The sequence below is a fragment of the Neovison vison genome, chromosome 11 (assembly GCF_020171115.1).
Source record: "Neovison vison isolate M4711 chromosome 11, ASM_NN_V1, whole genome shotgun sequence".
Classification (NCBI taxonomy): domain Eukaryota; kingdom Metazoa; phylum Chordata; class Mammalia; order Carnivora; family Mustelidae; genus Neogale; species Neogale vison.
The window spans coordinates 143713533-143735275 of NC_058101.1; the positions used below are offsets into that span (position 1 = coordinate 143713533).

General features: G+C 35.5%; 1 protein-coding gene across 1 annotated transcript in view; it reads left to right on the forward strand.

Moving 5' to 3' along the window:
- Positions 1 to 21743, forward strand: part of IQCM (IQ motif containing M) — a 412672-nt gene that overhangs the window by 186825 nt on the left and 204104 nt on the right. The window contains 1 exon segment of the mRNA XM_044224898.1: positions 13583 to 13727. Within this exon segment, the coding sequence (XP_044080833.1) occupies positions 13583 to 13727 (145 nt within the window).

Genomic DNA, 21743 nt, shown 5'->3' on the forward strand with positions numbered 1-21743 from the left:
GAATAATAATCTGGACAATGTATCTATGATAAATTTCTGACTACATTCTTTTCATTGAGAAAATGTTATGAATTATCTACTCTGCTGACAGTTTCAGATTTGGTCAAACTGGAGAATCTGAAAAAAGGCCCAGTGTATTCTTGACCGAATAGTTCTGGAACCACTTGGATTCTAGAGTCAGGACCCCCTGTCCTTTCACTAATTTTGTTTCACCTTTTTGCTATTTATTGTCCATATAAAACAATTTTCTTCCACTTCTCACACTCCTAGATACTCTTGTATAGCATGCATATTCAACTCAAAAAGAATTATAGACACACACACACACACACACACACACACACAAAACACCCCTGAGCAACTTTCATAAGCAGCAATCTTAACTTTTTAAAAATAAATGTCTAGGATCTATTTTGTCTGACAACCATTAATTCTTTGATCTATGAATATGTTTATGGTTTGTTTTGTTAGTTCATTTGTTTTATTATAGATTGCACATTTAAGTCTAATCATATAATATTTGTCTTTCTCTGCCTGACTTATTTCACATAGCATAATACCCTCTAGATCCAACCATGTTGAAAATGGCAAGATCTCATTCCTTTTTAAGGCTGAATTATATTCCATCGTATCTATCTATCATCTATTATCTATCTATCAATCATCTACCTATCTATTTATCTATCTATATACCATCAACTATCACATCTTTATCCACTCATCTATTGATGACATTTAGGTGACTTCCATATCCTGGCTATTGTAAATAAAGCTGCATTGAGCATAAAGGTGCATATATCTTTGAATTAGTGTTTTAATTTTCTTCAAAAAATACCAAGAGTGGAATTGCTAGATTGTATAGTAGTTCTGTTTTTATTTTTTTGAGGAACATTTATACTGTTTTCCATAGTACCTGTATCAATTTACATTCCTGCCAGTAATGCACAAGGGTTTTCCTTTCTCCACATCTTCACCAACACTTGTTATTACTTATGTTTTTGATAGTAGCCATTATGACACATGTGAGGTGATATCTTATTGTGGTTTCAATTTGCATTTCCTTGATGGTTATTGATATTGAGCAGCTTTTCACGTACCTATTGGCATTTGTATGTCTTCTTTGGGAAAACAACCCTGCCTATATTTTAATTGGGTTTTTAAGAATATTTAGTTGTATGAATTCTTTATATATTTTGAATATCAACTCCTTATCTAATATGTCATTTGCAAATAATTTATGCCATTCATTAGGTTGTTTTTTCATTTTGCTGATGGTTCCTTTTCCTGTGCAAGAGCTTTTTAGTCGGAGATAGTCATATTTGTACATTTTTGCTCTTGTTGTCCTTGCCTAAGGAGACTGATCTAAAAAAATTACTGCTAAGACCAATGTTCAAGAGCTTACTACCTGTGTTTTCTTCTATAAGCTTTATATTTTAAGGACTCATTTAAGCCAATAATACATTTTGAGTTTATTCTTGTTTGTGTGTAATAAGGTGAACTAGTTTCAATCTTTGGCATGTAGCTGTCCAGTTTTAACAACATCACTTATTGAAGAGCCTGTCTTTTCCTCATTTTATATTCTTACCTCTATTATCATAGATTACTTGACTTTATAAGTGAGGGTTTATTTCTGGGCTGTCTATTCTCTTCCATTGATCTATGTGTCTGTTTTGATCACTGTTGCTTTGTAGCATAGTTTGAAATCCTGGAACATGATACCTCCAGCTTTGTTCTTCTTTTATGAGATTGTCTTTGTTATTTGGAGTTGGTTTGGTTCCATACAAATTTTAGTTTATTCTAATTCTGTAAAAATATGCTACTGTTATTTTTATAAGGATTGCAGTGAATTTGAAAATGACTTAATCTTAATCTACAATAATACTACAAAAAAAATTTTAATACTACAAAAAAAAAAACTAATGGTGTACTGTGTGGTGACAGAACATAATAAACAAACAAACAAACAAACAAAAAGCAACATGAATTCTTCCAATCCATGAGTATAGTATGTTTTTATATTTAATCATATTTGATTTCTTTCATCAGTGTCATTTAGTTTTTAAAATACAGTTCTTTTATCTCTTTGGTTAAATTTATTTCTAAGTTCAACATTTTGAGGAACCTCCATGTTGTTTTCCAGAGAGGTTGCACCAGCTTGCATTCCCACCAACAGTGTAGGAGGGTTCCCCTTTCTCTGCATCCTCGCCAGCATCTGTCATTTCCTGACTTGTTAATTTTAGCCATTCTGACTGGTGTGAGGTGATATCTCATTGTGGTTTTGATTTGTATTTCCCTGATGCCGAGTGATATGGAGCACTTTTTCATGTGTCTGTTGGCCATCTGGATGTCTTCTTTGCAGAAATGTCTGTCCATGTCTTCTGCCCATCTTTTGATTGGATTATTTGTCCTTTGGGTGTTGAGTTTGCTAAGTTCTTTATAGATTTTGGACACTAGCCCTTTATCTGATATGTTGTTTGCAAATATCTTCTCCTATTCTTTCAGTTGTCTTTTGGTTTTGTTCACTGTTTCCTTTGCTGTGCAAAGGCTTTTGATCTTGATAAAATCCCAATAGTTCATTTTTGCTCTTGCTTCCCTTGCCTTTGGTGATGTTCCTAGGAAGATGTTGCTGCAGCTGAGGTCGAAGAGGTTGTTGCCTGTGTTCTCCGCAAGGAATTTGATGGATTCCTTTCCCACATTGAGGTCCTTCATCCATTTTGAGTCTATTTTCGTGTGTGGTGTAAGGAAATGGTCCAATTTTATTTTTCTGCATGTGGCTGTCCAATTTTCCCAACACCATTTATTGAAGAGGCTGTCTTTTTTCCATTAGACATTCTTTCCTGCTTTGTTGAAGATTAGTTGACCATAGAGTTGAGGGTCTAATAGCACTACTGGGTATTTACCCTAAAGATACAAACGTAGTGATCCAAAGGGGCACATGCACCCGAATGTTTATAGCAGCAATGTCTACAATAACCAAACTATGGAAAGAGCCTAGATGTCCATCAACAGATGAATGGATAAAGAAGATGTGGTATATATACACAATGGAATACTATGCAGCCATCAAAAGAAATGAAATCTTGCCATTTGTGACGACGTGGATGGAATTAGAGGGTATCATGCTTAGCAAAATAAGCCAAGCAGAGAAAGACAACTGTCATATGATCTCCCTGATATAAGGAAGTGGAGATGCAACATGGGGGTTAAGGGGGTAGGAGAATAAATGAAACAAGATGGGATTGGGAGGGAGAGAAACCATAAGGGACTTTTACTCTCACAAAACAAACTCAGGGTTGCTGGGGGGAGAGGGGTTGGGGGAAGGGGGGTGGGGTTATGGACATTGGGGAAGGTATGTGCTATGGTCAGTGCTGTGAAGTGTGTAAACCTGGTGATTCACATACCTGTACCCTGGGGGATAAAAATATATGTTTATAAAAAAAATAATTAAAAAAAACAAAACAAAACAAAACAAATTTATTTCTAGGTATTTTATTCTTTTGGATGCACTAGTAAATAAGATTCTTTTTTAAATTTCTCTTTCTGATAGCTTGTTATTACTATAAAGAAACATATTTCTATATATTGATTTTATAGCCTACAACTTTACTGAATTCATTTATTAAACCTAATAGTATTTTGGTTGAGTCTGTGTTTTTTTATATGTAGTATCATGTCATCTGCAAATAGTGATGATTTTATTTCTTCTTTTCCAATTTGGAAGCCTTTTATTTCCTTCCCCCCTCCCCAAGTACTGTGTCTAGGACTTCCAATACAATGTTAAAGTGGTGAGAGTGGGCATCTTTGTTTTGTTCCTGATCTTAGAGAAAAAGGTTTTGGCTTTTCATTACTGAGTATGATGTTAGCTCTAAGTATGTTATATATGGCTTTTTTATTAGTTATGTTCCCTCTATACCCATTTTATTGAGAGTTTTTATCATAAGTGAATGTTGAATTTTATCAAATTCTTCTTCTACATCTACTGAAATAATCATGTGATCTTTACCTTCATTTCCTTAATATGGTGCATCATGTTGATCAATTTATGGATGTTGGAACATTCTTGCATCCCTGAAATAAAGTTCACTTGGTCATGGTATATGAACATCTTAATGTACTGTTGAATTCAGGTTCCTAATATTTTGTTGAGGATTATGGTATCTGTGTTCATCAGGGACTCTGGCCTGTGATTTCTTTTCTTTCCTTTTTCCTTTCCTTTCCTTTCTTTTTCTTTCCTTTCCTTTCCTTTCCTTTTTTCTTTCTCTTTTCCTTCCCTCTCTTCTCCTCTCCTCTCCTCCCTTCCCTTCTCCCTCTCCCCCCTTTCCTCCTTCCTTCCTTCCTTTCCTCCTTCCTTCCTTCCTTCTTTCTCCTTCTCTGACTTTTGTATCAGGGTACTACTGGCCTCATAAAATAAGTTTGAGGTGCCTCGTTAGCACAGTAGGTAGCGCTTCAGTCTCATAAAATAAGTTTGGAAGTGTTCATTCTTTCCATTTTTTGGTAAGAGTTTGAGAAGTATAGGTATTAAATAAACAGTAATAGTGTTTCTCAAATGCTTCCAAAAAATTGAAATTTTTGATACTGATACCAAAGTCAGAGAAGGACATCACCAAAAGAAAGAAAGAAAGAAGAAAAGAAAAGAAAAAAAGAGAGAAGAGAAGGAAAAAAGAAAAGAAAAGAATCACAGGCCAGTGTCCCTGATGAACACAGATACCATAATCCTCAACAAAATATTATAAAACTGAATTCAATAGTACATTAAGATGATCATATACCATGACCAAGTGAACTTTATTCCAGGGGTGCAAGAATGTTTCAACATCCATACATCAATCAACATGAAGCACCACATTAACAAAATGAAGGTAAAAATCACATGATTATTTCAGTAGATGTAGAAGAAGAATTTGATGAAATTCAATGCTCACTTATGATAAAAAACTCTCAATAAAATGGGTATAGAGGGACCATGCCTTAACTCTGTTTCATTTAGGTCTTTTTCTGAGGTTTTATTTTGTACTTTTATTTGGAACATACTCATCTTTTTCCTCATTTTACTTGACTCTCTGTTTCTGTGTATTAAGTGAAACAGTTACCTTTAGCCTTGTGTAGGTGATAAAACTTGTCATTCAACCTTGCTTTAGCTCTTAGTTGTTTCTTGAACCTTTGTGATTGTGAAAGCAGCCTGATTAATTTTTGATAGGTCCCTATTACTGAGGTGTGCCAAGTCCTGCCAGTGTCCCAAGGAGAGGGATCTCATTTAGTACCAGGTTTCAGGCTGACTGGAAGCTAGACCCTCGGGCAGTAGCTTTAAAAATATTCAATTATACAGTCCTGTGGGGCTACAACTGTAAATCCTACTGACCCCCAGATCAGAAAATCTAGAGGATTACTCTGAGTGACAGTTGCAAAATTTGGGGCTCCAGGTTAAATATATAATCTTCTTTTCTGGGAATTATTGTTGAGGAATAGTGAGGCCAGAGAAGTGTGCAAGGCTGATGTTGCCCAGCTTACATTCCCTGAGAGTGCTTCTGTAGACTCTAGATGTGTTGCAAACCTGAAGCCTATCCTTTAGACTGAAGCTGAAGCTCTGTGACGAGTAAGTCACAGAGTCCCATTTCTATAGGAAAACTGGGGGTGTATTTCAGTCTGCTGACTGTGGTTCTGTGGGAGGTAGTTTGCCAAGAACTCTTTCCAATGGAAGTACTGCGCAGCCTAAGAACGTGAACCCTCTTGACCACTAAGGCCAGGAAACCAACAGGCATCATCTGTGTGGATTGTGCACACCCTCTGACTTTAGCAAGGCACGTGAAGAGTGTAGGGGGCAGGGCACACTCACTGGCTTCAGCAAGGCTGTGGGAAAATTCTTTGTTTGCATATGCCTGTGGCCTTAGAGCTGTAGTAGGAGAACGTTTTGTTTGTGTGTGCCTGCTAGCTTTAGCAAGAGAGTGGGAGAATGTCATGATCACTTGCACTTGCTGGCCCCAGCCAGGTCACAGGCTTTAGCAAGGGCCTGGGAGAATGTTGTGACTGCTCACACACATGGGCCCCAGCCAGTGTCACCACCATTCACCCGTGCCAGCCTTAGCAAGGCAACAGGTTAGCACGTAATCTGCACATACCTGCCTGTGCTAGCCAGGTTGGAGAGAGTGCAAAAATGGCATTTGCTAGTGTGTCCATCTCTGAAGAGAGTCCCAGCTGTCCCCTGCCCCTTGTCTTAAGACTAGCAAATGAATTCCCTTCACATGTGGTCCAGGTGCTTTTCAAACTTACTTTTGTGCTGGGTCCTGGGATTAGTGAGACTATAGCCAAGCCTTTTAAAAAGAGAACCTCAGTTCCCTACAGCCTTTGTCTCCTTTGAATGTAAGCCCTGTTGGTTTTCCTACCCATCTCTATATAGTCTTTTTATCCTTTGTTGTGAGGAACAGTTCTGTTAGTTTTCTTTTTCAGAGGAAATTGTCCACATGTAGCTATAGGTTTGGTGCGTTTGTAGGAAGAGGTGAGATCAGGATCTTCCTATGCCAACATCTTGGACCACCCCTCCGCACTACCTATATTGATGAATTATTCCACCACTCACTGTCCAAATTACACCTGGAGTTTTCTTAGACTTTTTCAAATTCCTCACTTCCTTATTCAGTTGATTGTCACCATAACATTTCTGTGTTGCTCTTCCTCTTTGTTTCTTGCCAGAGGTTCTATTGATCAACCTTCACATGGAGAACTACACTTGTCTCCTAATTATTCTCCTTGCTGCCTACCCCCTAATCTGTTATATATGCAATTAAGAAAATTTCACTCTTATTGCCTTATTCCATTTCTTACACTCTTTTAATGGCCCTATATTGCTTATAGGAGAAAGTATGAATTCTCTAACATAGTACACATGACCTCCCTGGTCTGGCACTTGCCCACTGTCCATCTTCATCCCATGATACTTTCTCACTAATGCCCTGTGCTCTAACAAAGCCCCAATTCTTTATTTTTTCCTATTATATCCTATGTTTTAATGCTATTCTCTTAAGCTGAAATACTCTTCCTCCCTAATCTTTGGGTAAACTCCAACTCATCTTTCAAGATCTTTTAAAAATTATATGTGCTAAGACATTGTCCCTGGTCCATCAAGCAGAAATGATTTCTCTATTCTTTTGGTCATTATTTTGCTCATGTTATCTATATTATGATCTTTTATTTACATGTCTGTCATAAGCAATACCAATAAGTGACCTATTTGGGAGTACATACTTGTTATCTTCAAATTTTTAGCACCACATTGCTTTTTGACACACAATATACAGTCCTATTATTTTAACTATTTGCACTTTTTTCTGCTTTTTTCTTTTTTACTTAGTTATTTCTTTACATTTACATGGTTTCTGTTTTGTTTGTTACTGTGTTCAAAAGGCTAGAATAGTGCTTGGTACATGGTAAGTATTCAACAAATATCTACTGAATAGATGAATTAATTCAACAAAATATAGTTATAGAAATTTATCAGGGTACTCTAATGATTCTCTTTTATATATAAAGAGAAATAATGTGGATGTATGTATTTAAGTATATGAAACAGTATATATTATATAATATATATTATGTATCATATGTATATGATATATGTATGTGCATTTATATTATGATTTAATTTAATTATATCATTTTCTGCTATTGAAGAGAATTGTAGAGTCATCAATCACCTCTGGGAGAAAAACAAGCCTAGTAAACTTAGAGACCAAGAATGGGTCCAAAATAATGGTGAAAAAGGGATACTGACAAGGAAATGTTGAATTTCTATGTAGAGGTAGAATTTTAAATGAAAAAAATGGGAAGCATGTTCAAAGAGTTGGGGCCAATATAAACTAGATTATTGACTTTGATTTGGTTATAAAATTTTTATGATCATTGCTTTGTTTTTTTATTCTATCACTGGTGTGGTGCTTTTTATGTTGAATGGCTGCTTTGTTTGTATGGTTAATGTTGTTTTGTCTACCATTGAATAGCTAGTGCAGGAGGCTTGTAAAGCATACATTGTCAGGTTCCAGGACTGTGCCTATGTGCAGGGTTGTTTTTTGGGGGAATTCTTGATAGACTTTCTGCTCTAGCGGCTGCACAGCAAATCACTGGGTAATTGTCAGCACCATGGCAATCCCTCTGCTAGAAAACTTCCATGGTCATATTGTTTGGCTGCCACTTCCGAGCTGGTAGTTGTGGACAGTGTCTACTAGAAAGTCTCTTTGAATTACCTCAAGAGACTATACAATTTCCATAATTTCCTGTGAAATACTCCAGTTTGGGCTTATTTAGAAATAATGAAGCACCACTGAACTATCATATCAGTCATAAGGGTACCACAGATGTCATTGCATTTGACTGTCAGTGTTATTTATTTCCATCATTCAAAGTGTCCTTTTCCTTTTAAAAACTCTGTGTTGTTTGTTTGCATGTATTTGGGAATAAGTAATAGTGATAAAAAAAACCAGTTAAGGTATAAAAATAGTATTTTTTCCCATTGTGATTCCTCTGAGCTTTTACATAATTTCAGTATTTTTATCTGAATATTTATAATTTAAAATTTTAAATTTCAGTCTTAAATTAATGTATTCATTTGCTATTTGCCCAAAATACTGAAATTCTAGGGCATTTGAAGAGCTCATGTTTGCAACAAGAAAGTGCTGAAAATCAATCGTCTTTGAATAAATATTTGTTGAATAAATAAAATTGGAATAGTTCTGAAAAATCCAAGTATTAAGGTTACCATAGCAATAGACTATGCATAAACCAGTGGTCTTTAACCTATTGGAGGTCACGGAACCCTTTGAAAATTTGATAAACTATGGATTTCCTCCCATTATCTCAAAACACACACACACAATATAAGAAAATCCTGGAGCCCAATCTTGGTCCCCATGGCACAGGTGGCATTGAACAGAAAAGTTAATTTTTTTTTTTTTTTAGAAAAGTTAAATTTTTTTTTTATAACATTTACTATGTATTGGATCCAGTTTCTTGTCTGGTGTGTGATCTCATAGAGCATATAATCTAGAGAGACATACAGATAATTAAAAGAAGTCTTAGGTACTATTAGAGAACTTAGGAAGACCATTTAATCCAAAAGATTGTGTCTGGTGAGGGGGTTGGATAGTGCCAATACATTGAGATCCAGAAAATGAGGAGTAGTTATATTTTGTCGGGAAGACGATAGGCTGAGAGAGTTGTAGGAACAGTAAAAGACAATCAGTGACCGTAGGTGAGCTAGAACATTGAGGGGCCAAGAGCTGTTTGGGAGGATATTGACAGTAGAGAAAGCTGAGATAGCAGTCAGATTAAGCATGTTTTTTGTTTTGTTTTGTTTTGACAGAAAAGAGAGAGCAGGAGAGAGAGCAAGAGTGTGCAAGCAGGGGGAACTGCAGAGGAGGAAGGAGAAGCAGACTCTCTGCTGAGTAGGGAGCCCCATGTGGGGCTGGATCCCAAGACCCTGGGATCATGACCTGAGCTGAAGGCAGACACTTAACTGATTGAGCCACCCAGATGTCCTGATTAAGCATGTTCTTAAAAACCATGCTAAGGAGTTCATGCTTTTACTTAGTATATGGGAATGGATGATTTTAAAGCTAATCAGTGACATTAATTGATTTGCCTTTTAGAAAGATTGCTGACTCTGGGCAGTGAATTGGGAGACAAGTGTGACAGAATTAGAAGGTGGACAATGAGTATGCATCTTCAGTAATTTGGTGCATGATACTAGAGACTTGAGTTAGGGCTGGAGAGATGGAACAGAGACAGGACACTGGTTTGAATGGATTTGAAGATAAGGGAGAGAGAGGAGTCAAGAAAAATTCCTCAATTTTTGTGCTTCTTGTCTTGGGCATCCTGGTGGATGGTTGTGAAATACAGAATTTAAGAAGAAGAGCAGGTAGGAGAGAGAAGGAAAGAAAAAGAAATAGAGTCCAGTTTCCAACACTGGCTTTGAATTACCTGTGGGAAATCTTTGAGATGTCTGGGAGGCAGTTGAATATATAGGTCCAAAACTTATATAGAAGGAAGATTGGGCCATAAGGAAGCATTTAGACTTCTTCAGTAGTTTTTTTATTCTTTTCTACCTTAACACACTTGAGGAAGACAATAAAACCTTCCCACTCATTAAAGTAACCCCATTTAGCGGTGATTCTCATGTTATTTCTGAGAAAGTTCTTTACCTAGGTGGCTGCATGGCTCCCTTAATTCAGGTCTGTGCTCATTGTTAATTATCAAAAATCTGCTCCATACTGCCTTGTAAAGAGGTAACATCCAGTCTGGTCACTCCTTGTTCTATTTAAAAGACTTCAAACCACTTACTGCCAGCCAGCACATAGATATTTGTTTATTGGATTACTGTTTCTTCCATTACAATGTAACTCCCTGAGACAAGAATTTTGCTTTCTCTGTTCATTAATCTGTTCACAAAGTGTAGAATACCCTGTTATATAATAGACTCCTAATTCATTAGCTAAATTACATAAAGTATATAAATTAAAATAAGTAATTTTCAACATGATGGAGGATGTATAATAGCTTTGGATGAGAGGATGTGAAATTTGAAAAATTTTTTCTAAATATTCTGATTCAGCTCCCTGACCAAGGATAGCTTTCTGTACTCTGACCCCATCTGTATATTTGAGATCATTATTAGTGATACTGACTGGAGGCAGGGGAATATTGTATTAAGAAAGAAGGTGGAGTCACTAATCTCCAATACTGCTAGGAATAAAGGTCTAGATAGAATTTTCTGTCTTTACAACAGTTAGTTCATGGATGAACTTTACAAATTTCTTTGGAGTGATGTGGAAAGAAGGAAGTGAAAACATCTAAGAGACACTATGAGGTATAGCGAAAAATAGTTTACAATGGAAAATAATTAAGTACATTTAAATGTTTATGGCAAAAGCCAATAAGAGGGGTGATATAAGAGAGGTGAGGGTAATCCATATTAGAAGGCTAAGAATATTGGAGGGGGTTGTGTTTATAAGACACCTGACAGGATTAGCCTTAGGTAAAAGAGACATATTTCTCTGTTGTAGGACCAAAGGATGTTGCTGAGTGTTTAGATTGATGATAGGAAGTTGAGATAACAATAATCTAATGTTTTTCCCTTGGTGAAGTGGGGGACAAGGTCATTTGCTGGGAGTGAGCATTTAGAAGGTGAGTTTGAATGTTTGAGGAGGTTGAGTTTCTACAGAAAATGACAAAAAGAGAGATGCCCAGAAAAACATAGGTGAATTTTGATGCCACTTTGAGAACCCAGAGGGGTTGGTGATGAAGATTTGAAGTGGTACCATTCCTCTAAGTTATATTATTATCTTTACTAGCTATGAAAAGTAAGGCATTTAACAAAACTTGTCTAAAGTTAGAGATCCATCCAATGGCATAGCTGAATTTTGAGTATCAAACCTAAGTCTGCCTAGTTCTAGGCACTTTAAAACATTAGACCATTCTGGTAACAATAGTATTCAACGATCATTTCAAAATATAGTGGAGTCTTTTCTTAGGCTGGCCTCAACATAGGCATTGGAATATCTTGCCAAAAGCCAAAATTAGATTAAAACTCCCTTCTGATGTAGAGCCAATTGGTATGTGGTCACATCGGAGAGATGATTCAGAGAGCCTGAGCTGTATTGATATAAAGGAGCACCAATTGTGTGGCAACTGGAAGTTGCTACTTAAATTTTGCAGAGATACATGAGAGGAAGACAAGATTCAGTGATACTATTGACCAAGAATGTGTACTCACAGTCTTTATACTAAGCAATTAGAGATAGAAAAATTAAGCATGTGCTTCAGGTATGTTATAATCATTCTGACCAAGATCAAAGTGAGTGGCAGCTGACACAGAAAAGAGGCCTGAAGAGAGTAGGATCCAACCTAGGAGAGAGACATTTTCTTTACACACATGTGTGTGGCTAAGGGCTTCACTAATTCTTTAGTGCATGGGGAAGTGAATACAAAAATTACATTTAACATTATGTGTGGCTTGTATACTTATAAGTGTGTTTATGTATGTGTGCATAAGATAACAATTCAGAATATTCAATCCTTCTTTCATTGGGTTTTAGTTTAGGTTTAAAAGACTAAACTAGATTTAAAAACCTTTTCCTGCTTTGCTTTAATAAGGTTTTTGTATAAAGACCTTTTTTGATAATGTCATATGCAAGTGCTTAGATAAGGTTAGACTTCAGTTCATATATATGGGCAAGTTATATACTTATATGTCTAACATCATTTTTTAAAAGTTAAAAAGTAGAACTGTGGATAACATTTGATACTGCCCCAGTGTTAAAAAAAAACTCAACATGTAAAAATCTCTTATAAACTAATATAACATTATAACACTATCATAACAATAAAAAAATAGGTAGAAGACATGAACTAATACTTTACTGTAGAAGAAGCACAAATGGCAAATAAATATGAAAAGAGAGGACTCTAGCTATCTAAGCTATCGAAGAAATTAAGCCCAACTAATGTCATAAGGTAGTGAAATTCTCCAAACAAGCAATCCATTCATTACTTTTTTGAAACAAGACATGACCGTACAATGAAAAGGCAGACTAAAAGTGCATACTTGAAAAATTTTTAAACATTGATGTGTGGTAAGTATGATGCATTTACCCTTTAAGTCAACACGGATTAAAAATTGTAATTACTAATTTGTAAGTCTTTTATATTCTAATATTATTTTTATAATTATTAGAGAAAAAATTCATGGACTTAAATACATTCTTAAAAAATGAAAATAGATGAATTAAGTCTTTAAAAAGCAAGAATAGGAAAATAATTCCTTAAAAAGGAATTCATAAAGATAAGTAGAGACATTAATGAGCTAGTAAATGTAAAATGTAAAAATAATTGAATTGATAAATAAAATAGAACTATTTATTTAGAAAAAAACCTGAAATAGATTATTTTTTTAATTTTTTAAAAATTTAAAAAATTTTTAATTTTTAAAGCCTATTGCAATAGAATGTGGAAAATGTATTTATATAAATATATAGTCACAGTTAAAAGGCAAACTGATAAAGCAGAGTTTGTACATTTGCTGAAAAGGATTAAAGAGTTTTAGAAATCAACATGAAGAACCTAAAAAGTCCAGGAAAATTTAAGTAAAATATAGTAATATACAATTTTCAGAAGAAAGAAAATAAATATGGATTTGAGCACCCCTAGTGAACAGTCTAGGCAAGAATCACCAATACAGAATAATGCCTTAATAAAACTTTTTTTTTTTTTCCTGGCCAAGTGGGTTACAAATTATAGAAATCAGAATGCCCAGCCTAGGAAGCTTCCATGAAGGTAGCCATCTTTGAAAATTCTATGCTAGGGGAACTATGGGTATCTGATGACAAAATTTTTCATATTGAGGCTCTCTGAGCTTCAAGATTATCTTAATTTACAGTGCATGTGTTTTAGGCAACCTACACAATAAACATTAATAAATACATCCAAAATTTAAGAAACTGGGTGAAATAGATGAAAAGAAAAGGGCAAAATCAGATTAAATTTATACAGAAGAAATATGTAAATATGGGGCTTTACTGTCTGTATTGCTGTTTTATAGGCTTTGTCTCATGGACCAAATTTGAGAGCAGTTATAAAGATGTATCATAGACAGATCCATCGTGTTAAATATCGACTTGGTCTTTGGAGGACAAGACAAATTATAAACTTTGCAGAGCTAGAGGAATGGATGGACAGAAAAAAGTGTAAGTGATACAGTCGTTCCTGGTTTGATTTTAAATTTGGAATTCATTTAACCACTGGAATTTTATATATAGTTTACATGTAATTATCCATAGACACCAAAGGTAAATCTACTTTATAATCCTGAAATCTACCTGCATTTTATTTTTTTAAAGATTTTTTAAAAGTTTTATTTAAATTCCACTTAGTTAATATGCAATGTAGTATTAGTTTCAGGTCTATAATATGGTGAGTCAGTACTTCCATACAATATCTGAAGGCTATTTGCATTTTAAAGTGATGTATATTTCATTTAATTTATTAAATGTTTATAAGCAACAGAAAACCCAGTCTAGTTAACCAAAGCAAAAAGGAAATTTAAAAGAAAAATACAGGAAATGTAACTTAAGAGTCAGATTTCATACAGAACTCAACACAGAGCTATTTTCAGGGCTCCTGTGTGGTTCAGTTGGATAAGTGGCTGTCTTCTGCCCAGGTCATGATCTCAGGGACCTGGGATTGAGCCCCTAGTGGGTCTCTCTGCTCAGCGGGGAGTCTGCTTCTCATTTTCCTTCTGCCCCTTCCCCTTGCTCGTGCTCTCTCTCTCTCTCTCTCTCAAATAAATAAATTAAATCTTAAAACAAAACAAACAACAACAACAACAACAACAAAACACACAAAAACAGAGCTACTTCAGAGATTTAGAGAGCAAAACGTAAGGAAAAATTTCATTTTGACTTTGGGAGATAGATAAGCTATTATCACTTTTAAGACTTTTTTGTTTCTATGCTTTAAGTTCAAATTCCAAGGAGAGAGAGCACCTGATTGGTTTAATTTGAATCATGAGTCCAATACTCTTCCATGGGAGGGCAGAGAACATTGCTTGAGAGTTGCACAGAAGCTCTATCCACTTGGGGAGGAGTAGATCCCAAAAGGAAAACTACATATTGCTAACATAAGAATAGCTAATGGACACCAAGTAGACTAAATAGATATCTATTATGTGTTACTTGTTAGTGTTGATATTTTGTCCACAGAAGGCTTTCCCTAATATATATCTTAGCTTTCAGAGAGCCTCATTCCTATTATATTTAATGAACTTACATTGCTTAGGATTAGGATGGACATTATAACCAGTGTCTTGATTAAAAAAATAATAAATGAGGGCTTCTTGTTTTTGTAAGGAGCTTATACTCTCCACTCCATCTTAACAACAAGGGAAAAAGTTGAATAGACTAAAAAATTTACTCTTTTCATGGGTCTATAATAGAAGAGAAGATACAGGTCAAAACACTGCTACCAAGATTAAAGAGACTGACATACAGTGAGTTGCAGTTTCCCAGAGCAGAGACTCATGAGTAGAAATGAACGTGGGAGGAAACAAGTGTTCGCAAGGATGTGGAGAAAAAGGAACACTCATGCACTATTGGTGGGAATGCAAACTGGTGCAGCCACTGTGGAAAATAGCATGGAAGTTCCTCAGAAACCTAAAAATAGAAATACCCTACAATCCAGTAAATCATACCACTGTGTATTTACCCAAAGAATACAAAAACACTAATTCAAAATGATATATGCATCTATATATTTATTGTAGCATTATGTACAATAGCCAAATTATAGAAGCAATGCAAGTGCAAGTGACCACTGGTAAATGAATGGATAAAGAAGAAGTGGTATATATACTTATGGAACATTACTCAGCCATAAAAAAAGAATTATATCTTACCATTTGTAACAACATTGTTGGATCGAGAGTAAATGCCAAGTAAAATAAGTCATAGAAAGACAAATACCATATGATTTTACTCATGTGTGGAATTTAATAAAACAAATGAATAAAGAAAAAAGCGAAAAACCAAGACCAGACTCTTTAGAGAACAAACCTGTGGTTACCAGAGGGAAAGTGGTGGGGGGATGTGTGAAATAGGTGAAGAGGATCAAGAGTACACTTATCATGATGAGAACTGAGTAATGTAGAGAATTATTGAATCACTATATTGTACATCTGAAACAAATGTAACATTGTATGTTAATTATACTGGAATTAAAATTAAAAAAAAAAAAGAATTTGATGTAAGAACCAGTGCCAGGTAGGAAAATTGAACCATCATTGGCAAATAGCTAGAAGCTCAATGTGAACAATTCTGAGAGTTAAAAACTACAGTATCATTATAATTACCTCTAGGAGCTTGACCAGATTTTCACAGTAAATGTCAGAAAAAGGCAACTATTTTGAAATTTGCTAGAGCACACTTTTCTTTTCTTTTTAAAGATTTGATTTATTTCTTTGAAAGAGAGAGAGAGAAAGACCCAAGTAGGCAGAGAGGTAGGCAGAGAGAGAGTGGGGGAAGCTGGCTCTCTGCAGAACAGAGAGCCTGATGTGGGGCCCAATCCCAGGACCCTGAGATCACGACCTGAACTGAAGGCAGAGGCTTAACCCACTGACCCATCCAGGCGCCCCTAGCACACTTTTCTTAAGAAGGTCGACATTCAGGGAAAATTAGTTAACCGGAGCCTAGCCTGCTGGATTATTTTCTGAACTTAACTGACATGGTGAAGAGAAATACTCAATTTCAGTCCATTTTGGCCATCCTGTCCCACCTATAGGGGGAGAGAAAAAAAACCGAGAAACACTTGTATAATTTACAGTCCAATCGCTTCTCGGCCTTTTGGCTAAGATCAAGAGTATAATTTACAGTCCAGAGACATAAGGTCATTAAGAGACTGCAACCTAATCATAGGTCTGTAGAACACTTCCTCTCTTGCCTTACTACCACATTACTAAAGGTCTATTTGCAACAGTTCCTTTTACTTGATATATCACATCTGGCTATCAAGAAAAAATTAAAGCTATACAAAAAAGCAGAAAAGCACAGTTTGAATAGACAAAGCATCAGAACAAGAAATGGCAGGGATGTTGGAATTATCAGATCAGAGATTTAAAACAACTATGATTAACACACTACAGGCTCTAATGGATAAAGTAGACAGCATGCAAAAACAAGTGGGTGATGTAAGCAGAGAGATGGAAATCCTAAGAAAGAACCAAAAAAAAAAAAGTGCTTGAGATAACACTGTAATAGAGATGAGGAATGCCTTTGATGGTCTCATTAGGAGATTAGACATGGCTGAGGAAAGACTCCCTGAGCTAGAGGATAAATCAGTAGAATCCTTGAAAACTGAGAAAGCAAGAGAGCAAAGACTGAAAAGAAAAAAAAAAAAAAAAAGAAAACCTGGACAAAATATACAGGAGCTATAGGACAATTACAAAAAGAGTTAACATAAGGATAACGGGAATACCAGAAGGAGAAGAAAGAGAGAAAATAACAGAACAGATATTTAAAAATAATGACTGAGAATTTCCCCAAATTATTCTTGGACACCAAGCCACAGATTCAAGAATCTCAGAGAACACCAAGCAGAATAAATTCCAAAAATTACAGTTATTTTCTATAGGCATTATCGTCTTCAAACTATAGCAAATCAAAGATAAAAAATCCTGAAAGAAACCAGATGTAAAAAGCACCTAGCCTATAGTGGAAGAAAGATAAAAATTACATGCAAACTATTAGAAACCATACAAACAAGAAGGGAGTGAAATATTTAAACTGGTGGGAGAGGAAAAAACAACAAACAAACCCAACAAAAAACAAAAATCTTAAACCTAAAGTGATGGGAGAAAAACAAACAAACAAACCTGTCTAAGAAGAAAAGAACAAGGACACACATTACTAATATCAGAAAAAGAGGATATTTCCATGCATACTTTGGACACTGAAAGGAGAATAAAGGAATACTATGAACAACTTTAATTTACAAAATTAATATCCTAAACAAAGTGGACCAATTCCTTGAAACACACAATCTGCTAAAACTCCAACAAGAAGAAAGAGACAATCTGAATAGGCCTATGTCTATTAAATAAATGGAGTTGGTAATTATTAACGTTCCAAACAGAAAGCACCAGGCCCAGATGGCTTCACTGGTGAATTCTACTAAACACTTAAAATTTTATTTATTTTTTGAGAGGGAGAGAGAGAAAACATGTGAGCAGGAGGGGAGGGGCAGAGAGAGAAACTTATCAGGTTCCATGCCCATTGTAGAGCCTGACATGGGGCTCTGTCTCTCGACACTGAGATCATGATCTCAGCCAAATTCAAGAGTTGGACACTTAACTGTGCCTCAATTCCCTATAATCTTTTTCAGTGGTTAGAAGCAGAGGGAATACTTCCTAACTCGTCCTATGGGGCCAGTATAAACCTAACACCAAAAATAGGCAAAGACCTTATAAGAAAACTACAAAACTGCATCTCTGAATATAGATGCAAAATCCTCAATAAAATAATAGCAAATCAAATCCGAAAAAGTATACAAAGAAGACCTCAATGTGAGACAGGAATCCATCAAAATCCTAGAGGAGAACATAGGCAGTAATCTCTTCGATATCAGCCACAGCAACTTTTTTCAAGATATGTCTCCCAAGGCAAAGGAAACAAAAGCGAAAATAAACTTTTGGGACTTCATCAAAATCAAAAGCTTCTGCACAGCAAAGGAAACAGTCAAAAAAAAACAAAGAGGCAACCCACGGAATGGGAGAAGATATTTGCAAATGACAGTACAGACAAAAGGTTGATATCCAGGATCTATAATGAACTCCTCAAACTCAACACACACGAAACAGGAAAACATATCAAAAAATGGGCAGAAGATATGGACAGACACTTCTCCAATCAAGACATACAAATGGCTATCAGACACATGAAAAAATGTTCATCATCATTAGCCCTCAGGGAGATTCAAATTAAAACCACATTGAGATATCACCTTACACCAGTTAGAATGGCCAGAATTAGCAAGACAGGAAACAACATGTGTTGGAGAGGATGTGGAGAAAGGGGAACCCTCTTACACTGTTGGTGGGAATGCAAGTTGGTGCAGCCTCTTTGGATAACAGTGTGGAGATTCCTCAAGAAATTAAAAATAGAGCTTCCCTACGACCCTTCAATTGCACTCCTGGGTATTTACCCCAAAGATACAGATGTCGTGAAAAGAAGGGCCATCTGTACCCCAATGTTTATAGCAGCAATGGCCACGGTCACCAAACTATGGAAAGAACCAAGATGCCCTTCAACGGACGAATGGATAAGGAAGATGTGGTCCATATACACTATGGAGTATTATACCTCCATCAGAAAAGATGAATACCCAACTTTTGTAGCAACATGGACGGGACTTGAAGAGATTATGCTGAGTGAAATAAGTCAAGCGGAGAGAGTCAATTATCATATGGTTTCACTTATTTGTGGAGCATAACAAATAGCATGGAGGACAAGGGGTGTTAGAGAGGAGAAGGGAGTTGGGGTTGGAAGGGGAGGTGAACCACGAGAGACTATGGACTCTGAAAAACAATCTGAGGGGTTTGAAGTGGTGGGGGGGATGGGAGGTTGGGGTACCGGGTGGTGGGTATTGTAGAGGGCATGGACTGCATGGAGCACTGGGTGTGGTGAAAAAATAATGAATACTGTTTTTCTGAAAATAAATAAATTGAAAAAAAAAGTATTATATACCACCACCAAATGGAATTTACCCCACGTATCCAAGACTGGCTAAATATTTGAAAATCAATTAATGTAATCCATCATATCAACAGGCTAAAAATGAAAAATTACATGGTCTTATCAATAGATACAGAAGAAACATTTGACAAAATCCAATATCCATATGTAATATAAAATCTCAGTAAACCAGGAATAGAGAAGAACTTTCTCAACTTAAAAGACTATCTACAACAACCCTACAGCTAATATCATACTTGATGGTAAGTAATTTTAAACATTAAGATCAGGTACCACTCCTTTCCACACCATACTAAAGTCCTTGATAATGCAATAAGACAAAAAAAAAAAAAAAAAAGGACATAAAAGACATACAGATTGGGAAGGAAGAAATAAAACTATCTTTATTCACATGATTGATATGTGTGGAAAATCTGAAAGAATTGACTAAAATACCTTCTGGAACTGAGATGTGATTACAGCAACATTGCAGGATACAAGATTAATATCCCAAAGTTAGTTGTTCTTTTCTTTTAACTTCCAACAATGAACAAGTGGACTTGAAATTAAACAACAGCATTTACATTAATACCCCCAGAATTAAATATTTAGGTTTAAATGTAACAAAATATGTACAAGGTCTCTATGAAGGAAACTATAAAACTCTGATAAACAAAATCAAAGAACTAAGTAAATGGCTAGATATTCCATGTTCATGGGGCTCAATATTGTCAGTAAGTCATTTCTTCTTAATTTGATGTATAGATTCAGTGCAATCCCATTCAAAATCCTATCAAGTTACTTTGTGGATTTTGACAAACTGATTCTGAAGTTTATATGGAGAGGCAAAAGACAAGACTAGCCAACACAATATTGAAGGAGAACAAAGTTGAAGGACTGATGATACATAGCTTCAAGACTTACTATAAAGCTACAATTATTAAAACAGTGTGGTATTGGTGAAGAATAGACAAATATATCAGTGAAATAGAATAGAGAGCCTAGAAACAGGCCCCTAAAATATAGCCAAGTGGTCTTTGAAAAAGGAACAACAACAACAACAACAACAAATACAATAACAGAAAGATAGTCCTTTCAAAAATGGTGCTGGGACAACTAACTATCCATATGCAAAAAAAACAAAACAAAACAAAAAAAACTAAAGACAGACCTTACATCCTTCACAAAAATTAACCAAAATGGATCATAGACCTAAGTGCAAAAAAATAAAACTTCTATAAGGTAACATAGGAGAAAACATAGATGATATTTAATACAGTGCCTTTTTAGATACAACACTAAAGACATGATCCATTAAAGAAATAATGGAAGATGTGGATTACATTAAAATTGAAAACTTCTACTTTGCAAAAGAGGATGTTTAGAGAATGAGATTACAATCCACAGGCTGGGAAAAATATTTGCAAAAGATGCATTTATAAGGACTGCTATTATTGAACATATACAAAGAACAATTTAGGAATAATAAACAACTTGAATAAAAAATGGGCCAAAGACCTCACCAAAGAAGATATACAGATGATAAGCACTTGGAAGGATGTTCCATATCGTATGTTATTAAGTAAATGCAAATTAAAACAGTGAGATACACTACACACCTATTAGAATGGCCAAAATCCAGAACATTGTCAATATCATATCCTGGTAAGGATGTTGAGCAACCGGAACTATCATTCATTATTAATGGGAATGCCAATGATAGAACCCTTTTTGAAAACACTGTAGTGGTTTCTTATAAAACTAATCATACTGTTACCATATGATTCAGCAATCATGCTCCTTGGTATTTACCCATAGGCATCAAAAACATATCCACACAAAACGTACACATGGGTATACACATGGGTTTTTCATAATTGCCAAAGCTTAGTAACAACCAAGATGTCCTTTAGTAGATGAATAGATCAATAAACTGTGGTACATGTGAACAAGGGAGTATATTTAGAGCTAAGAATAAATGAGCTATCAAGCTATGAAAAGACAGAGGAATCTTAAATGCGTATTACTAAGTGAAAGAAGCCAATCTGAAACACCTATACACTATAGGCTTCCAACCACATGACATTCTAGAAAATACAAAACTGTGGAGAAAATTTAAAAATTTATATTTACCTGGGGGCAGATTGGGGGAGGGATGAATTGATAGAATATAGAGGATTTTTAAGGCAGTAAAACTATTCTGTACAACATTGCAATGATGAATACATGTCATTATATATTTGTCTAAACCCATAGAATGTGCAACACCAACAGTGAACTCTGAAACTGTGGAACTTAGTGACTATGTTGTGTAATCCTTAGTAACAAATGTATAACTGTGCGTGATATTGATAATGGAAGAAGACTATGCTTATGTGGTTGTAGTGGGTATCTGAGAAATCTCTGTACCTTCTTAATTTTAATGTGAATTCAAACCACTCAGAGGGATGTCTGGGTGGCTCAGTCAGTTATGCGTCTGCC